Source organism: Armigeres subalbatus, chromosome 1 (assembly GCF_024139115.2).
Source record: "Armigeres subalbatus isolate Guangzhou_Male chromosome 1, GZ_Asu_2, whole genome shotgun sequence".
Taxonomy (NCBI): domain Eukaryota; kingdom Metazoa; phylum Arthropoda; class Insecta; order Diptera; family Culicidae; genus Armigeres; species Armigeres subalbatus.
In genome coordinates, this window is record NC_085139.1 from 209,841,964 (window position 1) to 209,852,377 (window position 10,414).

The window sequence follows — 10,414 nt, forward strand, 5'->3', positions numbered from 1 at the left end:
ACTTCAGTCTCCCGCATCATTCTATCGTCCGACTCGATCGGATCAACGACCAACCCGGCGGCGAAGCCATCGCCATAAAAAGAGGTCTGGAGTAAAATAGATACTAGTTTCGGAAACACAATTATTTTTAGCAAAATAACCAAAATAAATATCTAACTCCATATCTCCCTTGTTGTTTATTCAAATCGTTCACAATTACACATGATAATAGATGGCCAGAATACCTGTCAAACTGATGCAGTGCTGCTAGTTAATCTTGTTTTATTACTTCAAAAACTCGAATACGTGCTCTTACCCCACGTGCACTCTTGTCCCACTCTACTCTACAGGATGCTCCCGGATTTCCGCCTGACCATGTTCGAAGTTGTCGGTGTCAAGCTGGCGTCGTCCGGTGGCACAGTCGTCTGTATTGCTGCATACTGCCCGGTTCAGGGCAGGGACTCAAATGGATCTTCTGATCGTCTGAAGAACGACATCTAGAGGCTGACCCGCAGGAGACAAACATTCATCGTCGCAGGGGCCTTGGATGCCCGGCACTCGCTCTGGGGTAACTCTTGGAACAACAAGAATGGCACGGTGCTGGCTGAAGACCTCCAAGCCGGGCACTACCCAAGTTACATTTTGAGTTTCATCATACTCCATTAGCAGTTTTGGAGAGCAAATTTTGAAGACTATCAATAAAACTAAGATCTACATGACAACCTCTTGAAGACCACTACAAGATTATGTTATGACCAAGTGGGCCACTCTTGAGAACTTCTTCAAAACAAGCTCGAGGTTGTTAATAAAGCTGCCATGAAACCGCTGTCAAAAAAGTGATTTTCTCTTTTGTTATTGAACTGGAGAAAAAGGAAAATCGTAGGAATGGAAGAATGAAAAAAAACAACATTCAATGGATATGGATGTAAAATAATATGGAATCATCGGAAATTGGATGCTCCAGAACTCGCTCGCGTGCATACAAATTTGATGCGCCTTCGAATTTTAGGTGAAACCATGTTAGAAAAGCAGTTTATTTAAATGCGCCGTCGCAATATCGTGATTTACTGAAATTAAATTTGAGCAAATCATTAATCAATATACTGTTTTTTTTTACTTGTGGCACACCGGAAAATTTCTCGTGCTTCGAGATTTGCAAATCATTCTGAAATGCAGCGGTTGCTACTAGAGATCCTATAATGAGAGATATGCAAATACTTTTCCAGACGATTTAGCAACGCTGTTACTTTTGTTAGCAAACGTTTCCAGCACTTGCCACAGCGCAAAATGTTGAAACTTATATAGGATTTCGCATTTGATAACAATTTGGAATATGTTTGTCTGTCCACTAACAGTGTTCAAATAAGCATTATCACTAAAATAAAAGTGCAATACAAATAAGCGAAACACGATACATAAACTAGATTACTTCTACTCGCGAAAGTAAAACAAATTGTTTATTCGATGAAATTTTTCTTAAAATCTATCTCAATACCTCTCAACCTCGTCTCAATCTGCAACAATAACAACGTTCATTTGGCTCACGCTATGACAGTTCTCAATGCTCGATTGGCTTACAATGGCCGCTTTCGCATATCTCTCATTATAGGATCCCTAGTTGCTACTTATGGTAGTGAATATCGCAAAGATTTTTGCGGATCTGAAATCAATTCTATATGTACTACCATCATGGCTGCTACTACACCGTGGGTAGTTGTGATGGTCAAAATACAGTTTTGCGTATTTTTCAAGTGTGATAAGTACTTGCTAGAAATTGCTAATTTATTCATTGTACAAGGAAAATGAATGCAATAAAAGTACTGTGAGAAGACGGAGAGAGGAATCAAGTTCGATACGTGAACTCCAAGTAACTTTAATGTACTTCAATCAAATTAGCGGCGTTCATTTCTAATTCGAACTTTTAATAACTATATACTGCCGTTCTACGCATAACTGTCCCATGTTACCTAAGATGAAAAAAATAAACTAGCGTCAGTTTGTCCCACTAATTTCTAAAATCGATTGGATCTGCTAATTTAACAAATATTTTTAGAATGTAATGAGCGTAGGCAACACTTTTCCAGACCATAACACGGATTACTGTATTTGTAAACTTTTTGTATGCTCCATTATCATGAAACGACAACTTCATTTTTTCAGTGGGACAAACTGACTCGAGTTTGAGATTTTTCATTAAAGGTAACATGGTACAATTATGCGTAGAAGGGCAGTATTAGCATCAGATAAAACAGTTTCTGTCTGATCCTTTTTGCTGTTTGTTTTGATTATGCGTTACCGGAGTCCACAATAGTTGCAATTGAAGTTATGCTTCCAACAGCGGCAGTAGAGCATCTCAAATATTGGTTATCGCACCATTTGTTGGGTGTTCGTATTTATACTATCTTAATTCAACGAAAATAAAATGACATATTCGGTTAGTTTACTCGATTTTCATTATCTATTCCATTTTCAGGAGTGGGATTGGACCTATGGTTTTTATTGTCAATTAACAACAAAATATCAAATATGCGAATGCCCAAATTTCAAAGTTTACGTATTCATTGAGGGGGAACAGCTCCTGGATTTCATCTCATGGCTCTGATAAATTCATCTCATCAAAACAAAGCAATGGAAAAGCTATTTGCTTCTTATTTTTGTGATTTTTTCAGCAGTGAGCATGCATGTTTACAAAAAAAGCGTCAAAATGGGTTCCGTTTTTTTTTGTTTCGCAATAAGATGAAAATATGTACAGTGAGATGAAGATCGGGACATTTACAATATTTACTGTTTTCTTTGTTTAAGTTTTCTTGTAGCAGAAACATTATAATAGAAACATTTGTTTTTGGTCATTCGGTTGGCCATAGTGCATGAAGTTCAACATAAACATTATGTTCTTGTATAATTCTATAAAATAACACTAAGTTTTATGGAGGTTATTCGTAGGACAAGTCTATGAAAAAAATGTCCGGTTTTATTACTGTTTTCAGAACTGGTTTTATTGGAGTCCTCAAAATAATCATTAGCCCACTCATAAGTTTATGAAGCTGTTGACATTTGTGGTTTTATTAGACGTTTTATAATGGTTTTGGAGATAGCTTTAAAGGCCTGAACGCAATGACAACGGAAACGGAACGGCAACGGAAAGCGAATGTCAAATGAAATTTTAGCTGCATGCAAATCAATCGGATAGCTCGCAATGATGACGGCGCGGGAAAAGCGGCTTAGTACTAGAATATTGGTTTTCGCACCATTTGTTGGGTGTTCGTATTTATACTATCTTAATTCAACGAAAATAAAATGACATATTCGGTTAGTTTACTCGATTTTCATTATCTATTCCATTTTCAGGAGTGGGATTGGACCTATGGTTTTTATTGTCAATTAACAACAAAATATCAAATATGCGAATGCCCAAATTTCAAAGTTTACGTATTCATTGAGGGGGAACAGCTCCTGGATTTCATCTCATGGCTCCGATGTTCATCTCATCAAAAACAAAGCAATGGAAAGCTATTTGCTTCTTATTTTTGTGATTTTTTCAGCAGTGAGCATGCATGTTTACAAAAAAAAGCGTCAAAATGGGTTCCGTTTTTTTTTGTTTCGCAATAAGATGAAAATATGTACAGTGAGATGAAGATCGGGACATTTACAATATTTACTGTTTTCTTTGTTTAAGTTTTCTTGTAGCAGAAACATTATAATAGAAACATTTGTTTTTGGTCATTCGGTTGGCCATAGTGCATGAAGTTCAACATAAACATTATGTTCTTGTATAATTCTATAAAATAACACTAAGTTTTATGGAGGTTATTCGTAGGACAAGTCTATGAAAAAATGTCCGGTTTTATTACTGTTTTCAGAACTGGTTTTATTGGAGTCCTCAAAATAATCATTAGCCCACCTCATAAGTTTATGAAGCTGTTGACATTTGTGGTTTTATTAGACGTTTTATAATGGTTTTGGAGATAGCTTTAAAGGCCTGAACGCAATGACAACGGAAACGGAACGGCAACGGAAAGCGAATGTCAAAATGAAATTTTAGCTGCATGCAAATCAATCGGATAGCTCGCAAATGATGACGGCGCGGGAAAAGCGGCTTAGTACTAGAATATTGGTTTTCGCACCATTTGTTGGGTGTTCGTATTTATACTATCTTAATTCAACGAAAATAAAATGACATATTCGGTTAGTTTACTCGATTTTCATTATCTATTCCAAACAAAATTTCAAATATGCGAATGCCCAAATTTCAAAGTTTACGTATTCATTGAGGGGGAACAGCTCCTGGATTTCATCTCATGGCTCCGATGTTCATCGCATCAAAAACAAAGCAATGGAAAGCTATTTGCTTCTTATTTTTGTGATTTTTTCAGCAGTGAGCACGCATGTTTACAAAAAAAAAGCGTCGAAATGGGTTCCGTTTTTTTGTTTCGCAATGAGATGAAAATATGTTCAGTGAGATGGAGATCGAGACATTTGCAATATTTAATGTTTTCTTTGTTTAAGTTTTCTTGTAGCAGAAACATTATAATAGAAACATTTGTTTTTGGCTATTCGGTTGGCCATAGTGCATGAAGTTCAACATAAACATTATGTTCTTGTATAATTCTATAAAATAACACTAAGTTTTATGGAGGTTATCTGCAGGACAAGTCTATGAAAAAATGTCCGGTTTTATTACTGTTTTCAGAACTGGTTTTATTGGAGTCCTCAAAATAATCATTAGCCCACCCATAAGTTTATGAAGCTGTTGACATTTGTGGTTTTATTAGACGTTTTATAAATGGTTTTGGAGATAGCTTTAAAGGCCTGAACGCAATGACAACGGAAACGGAACGGCAACGGAAAGCGAATGTCAAATGAAATTTTAGCTGCATGCAAATCAATCGGATAGCTCGCAATGATGACGGCGCGGGAAAAGCGGCTTAGTACTAGAAGTACTAAACCGCGTTTGGTTTTCAAAAATATCAAAAATAGCGGTAGTGGAAATCATTTGAAGTTGTGAAAATGAAGCTATCAGACGATGAACAGATTTTAATTTCACAGAATTTCAATAACAAATTGATAAACTGTATCAAAAAGTGTCCAGTTATTTTTGCGAAATCGGAAAAACTGTTTCGAAACAATATCAAAAAAGATGCGGCATGGCGAAAAGTTGCTGAGGAAATGCAAATGTCTGGTATGTAAAAAAATCTTTCTATCTTTTTTTGTGTCTAATGAATCAATTTTAACACCTAGAGAAAAAGGTGAAAAATAAATGGAAGAATCTACGCGATAGATTTGTAAAAGAGAATCGGGAAGTCACCCGCACGTCCAATTCTGGTGCTGGACAGGACGATGTGTATGTTTCAAATTGGCCACTATATAGCGAACTACTTTTCCTCGCAAATCATTGCAAAAGCCGACCGTAAGTACATTCTGTAAATGTTTAATCCTTTAAGATGGTCAATCATTAAACAAATGTTTCCCAAGACTACCGGTAGTTATGGCTTTTCTGAGCAAAGTTCTTCAAATACACATCCGGAACAATATATGAATGAGTATGCCGAAAACGAGACTGGACCACCCCTTATCCAGACGTGGTACTTGAGGAAGTTGTACTTGACGAGACAGTGTTGGACGATTCTCCGAAGACGACAGGTAGGAAGAAAAGGAAGACGAATATTGACGGCAGGATCCATACCATTCTGGACGAGGTGCAGAACATGGTTACTGTTCCTGACAGAAATAATTGTAAACGGCACACTTCATTTGGCCGAAAAAGACGTGAACAATGGAAGATGCTGGATCCATCAGATAAATACCTTTAAAAGAATAACACGTACATTCAAATTAATTTAGTCTGTTTGAGGAAATTTCCACCAACTTACATCAAAGTCAAAAATAGCCGGCACTCCGATGAAATCGGTGTACTATGGTGTATGTTTTTCCAGTCGGTGTCTGATTCGCTCAAGGAGCATATATCGAAGATGGTTGGCGATATCCTGGTGCAGCGAAAAAAGTATTCCGGGTCTCTTTCCCGCATCAACGGGTAGGCAGTCTCGTAAAAACCTTCCGTTTTTCTAAATTGATTCGCCGGTCTCACCCACCAACGTCGTTCATTTTGCACATCACGGAGCTCTTGTACGCGTCGCATAACTTGTATCGCACGAATTGCAGAGATAATATGAGCTGCCATTTCGCAAAAGATATTCAGTTTCAATTTTCCACGAAGCTTGAAACGCGTCCACTAGCTTTTTATTTTGCTTTCGAAAAACAAACAAACGTCAACGAGCCGCCGCCGAGTATGCCGCACTACCGCTGTTCATTGCGTGTAGGAATAGCGGCAGATGCGACGGCTTGGGTTTTAGCACAAACCGCGACGTTTCCGCATTCCGTTTCCGTTCCCATTGCGTTCAGGCCTTAAGTCTTCAAACAAAGCTAGTCTTGCAGCATCGAACAAAGCAGCGATAAAACCGTCAAAAAACTAAAATAAATCAAATTGTTACTTGGGTATGTTGTTTTTCACTCTGAATCACCGACGTTCTTCTCGTCAACCGGCGCTGAATCCACCCTCGACATCGTGCTGAGGTGCATCAGGTGATATTTGAAAAACTGTGAAAAATCAGGTGACCCTGGAAATTAAAGAATACCAACCGTGTAAAAAAAAAATTGGGCTCGTCGATAGAAAACCCTTCCACACGCGATTGCATATGAGCAAATCAACCCACCTTCCTTTTGCCAGTGCTTCCACACTGATATTCTTCCCTCCCCATTCATACGAGAGTTTGGCAGAAAAGAAGGTCGTGCGATATATGCTATCACAAATATTACCCTCCGCTCGCTTTCAAATCGACTTCTATAAAAACATTCGTCATGCCTGCTGTATCCTAACGGAACTATCAATTCTATACTTTCGCCTCTAATTCTATCATGAACAGGTAGATCTTAGTTTAGAAGATGATATTAGCATTTCCATATCATCATTAGATATTATCGTTTATGAAGACCGGTTAGCCTAGGAAACTTAGTCGGAGATTTAGGGACATCTATTCGCATCACCAGGATTTGGAGGATTTGGCTGTTTAATATTCCAAGATCGCATAGTTATTCCAGCAAAGCTTCAAAATTCAATGTTTAAGCTTCTACACAGGAACCATTCAGGAATAATCATGTTTAAACAGTTAGCTAGAAGGTCGGTTTATTGATTTGCTATCAACAGTGAAATCGAGAATTTCGTGAAACATTGTCAAATTTGTAACCAAAGGTCGTCCTTTTAGCAAGATATCCATGCATACGTTTTCTATTTTCAACAAAAAAAAATCCTTATCATAGTTGACAGTTATTCGAAGTGGCTGGAGGTAGAGTACATGAAGTACGATACGGATGCGGGAAAAGTTAAAAGCAAGTTCATGTCATTATTTGCGAGGTTCGTGTGGGGCAGGAATAACAGCTGACCTCAAAGTGACCGATGGAGATCCTCCGTTCAACTCTAAATATCTGATTGATTTCTGGAGTCAACAAGAAATACAAGTTTTGAAAAGTCCACCGTACCACCCCTCAAGTAATGGCCAAGCCGAACGAATGGTTCGTGTTGTCAAGAAGGTTAAGAAAAAGTTCCTGCTGGATCCTGACATGGAGGGTTTGGATATCGTAGATCAAATTTCCTACTTCTTGTTCAATTATCGAAACACTTTTTCAGAAGACGCAGGTTTCCTAAATTTTACACCGAAAACGACGTTTTGTAGATGCTAGACCTGATAAGTTTTCTCAGTTACGTCACGGAGAATCAATCTACTTCAAAAACTTTAGGGCAACGGAAGTAAAGAGATGGTTGGCCAAGTTTTGAAAAAAATCTTAGAATGTATTCCATGTTTCGGTCGGAGGTCGAATATATTCGGCTCATCGGGATCAATGAAAAATGAAACCCAACCCGATCAGGAATGCATAACAAAATTATAACTCAATTCTATCAATTGTTGTTATTTAAAACAACGTATGTTATAATTAGATAATTCGATAAAAATGTTTCTTTCATATAGTTTTATTTCATATCAAAATTATAACAACATTAGTTATGTATATTTTTACAAAATAATTGCCTACATTTTTTGTAGACATTGGAAACAAAATCGGAGGTAATCACCTTCAGTATAACTTGAACTCGCTCGATATTAATACATAGCTGGAACAAAATAAATTGCTTACATTATGGATGAAAATCTGTCGTGGTAGCGTACCAGATTTCTATCCGTGATGTAGGCAATTACCTTGAAAGTAGATTTTTGTACAGAAAAAATATATCAACGTTTGTTATAATGTTGATATAAACGTATCAACCTCTGTTCTAATTGTGTCACAGGTAGAGGTATTTTTGATATAATTTTTGTTATTTTAACAACTAACCAGCCAATTTTATAACACATTTTGTTACAATATTTTTCTGAAATAAATAACTCCCCTTGTTATAATTTTGTTATGCATTATTGATCGGGAAGGCACACAGAACGCTTGTGTGTGGTTGGAAGCCTAGCAGGAAACGACGAAGAGAAGAGGATGCAGATTAAGACGAAGATTCAGACAGTTGCGATTAAAATGGATATCTGGCAGATTCTTACATCAACGATCAGCACCAACAACGGGGAAGGGCCGAAACCCATTCGGGCGAAAGCCATTTGGCCGAATGCCACTAGGCCGAACAAACCATTAGGCCGAAATCCATCTGGCCGAAAGTCATTTGGCCGAATGGGTCATTTGGCCGAAAGGGTCATTTGGCCGAACGGGTCGTTTGACCGAAATGGTCGTTTTGCTGTCATTTGAAAAGTGAAAAATTAGGAATGAGATGAGAGACGTCTCACTACCCACTTCGCACTGCTCACATTTACAGTGAAAAATGAACTCCTCATTTCTCACTTCTCACTAAAAAAAAGTTAGTAGTGCGAAGTGGGTAGTGAGACGTCTCACTACTCACTTCGCGCTAATCTTTTTTATTATAGTGACAAGTGAGAAATGAGTAGTTATAAGTGAGACGTCTCACTTCTCACTCCTCATTTATCACTTCTCGCTGTAAAAAGTTAGAAGCGCGAAATGAGTAGTGAGACGTCTCACTACTCACTTCGCGATCCTCATTTTTTACAGTGAGAAGTGAGAAATGGGAATGAGAATTGAAACGTCTCTCTTCTTACTCCTGATTTCTCACTTTTCAAATGACCTATTCGGCCAAATGTCCTATTTGGCAAAATGACCCTTTCGGTCAAACGACCCTTTCGGCCCAACGACACTTTCGGCCAAATGACCCTTTCCGCCAAATAACCCTTTCGGCCAAACGACCCTTTCGGCCAAATGACTTTTTCGGCCAACTGACCCTTTCGGCCAAATAACCCATTCGGCCAAATAACTTTCGGCTTAATGGTCTGCCAAATGGTATTTTTGGCCCAACAACTTTCGGCCTTCCTCTAAAACAGTGATCCCCAAAGGGCGGCCCTCCAAGCCTTTTCCTGCGGCCCGCGTAGGGTTTCAGAGAATACACTACATGTGTCCCATTGTTGAGCATTACATGACAAGAGAAGGTTTTCATTATGTACATTTTTGCGTTGCATTTGAGGATTCTGTAAGTTTGAAATACTAAGTTGTCGAAGCACCATATACAGAGGCATGAATCGTCTTATTATCATGAATAATGAAAATCATCACTTCATAAATATTATGTGGGCCTTATTATTATTATTATCCAGCTTTCCACGCTCGGTAATGGCGGCTTGCTGCTGTGTAAAAATCAATCGGTCAATGTACTGTTTGACACTAGCTGGAGGAAAGCTCACTGGCGTTCCTGGGTGAGGGGAAGGGAAAAAAGGCCTTTCCGCCAGTGAGTTTTCCTCCAGCTAGTGTCAAAAAGTACAGTGACTGATTGATTTTTACACACCAACAAGCCGCCATTACCGAGCGTGAAAAGCTGGATACTTCGATGGTATTGTCCCGGGCTTAAAAATAGCATATGTCGGTTTTTTCATAGATTTAAACGAGTTGAATGTTGAACTTCATGTAAAAATAATGTTGCCTTACACTGGCACTGTTTCATTTTATTCCTAAAACAAGTAAGGGCTCGGCGAAATTCAACTAAAAAGTTACTAGAAAGGAAGTTACTCCAGGAAAAATCCGTTGGCTATCAACTATCATGTCAACTAACATAAACCTACGGAAAATATAGAACGAAATCAAGATTTTTTGTTCAAGCTCCAATATTGATAATAAAAATGTTTCAGAAAAAGTAATTGATAGGAAAACTTGAAAGCAAGCCCAAGTAACCGTAAGCATTATAAAATTGCTTTAATAAAGCATTATATTCCTTTATAATACAGCCTTTTAAAGCTATCTAGATCTGTATACTCATATAATGCTTATTTAATGCTACAAAAGGCGAAATAGTGTACCATGATAAAGCACTTATATAGCACTA

General features: G+C 37.9%; 1 protein-coding gene across 1 annotated transcript; it reads left to right on the top strand.

Annotated features, from left to right (window-relative positions):
* Positions 1-4,811: 4,811 nt before the first annotated feature.
* Positions 4,812-5,740, top strand: LOC134210392 (uncharacterized). The gene is made up of 3 exons (XM_062686445.1): positions 4,812-5,158; positions 5,218-5,386; positions 5,452-5,740. The coding sequence occupies exons 1-3, from the start codon at positions 4,987-4,989 to the stop codon at positions 5,513-5,515; spliced, it is 405 nt and encodes a 134-aa protein (XP_062542429.1). The 5' UTR covers positions 4,812-4,986; the 3' UTR covers positions 5,516-5,740.
* Positions 5,741-10,414: the final 4,674 nt, after the last annotated feature.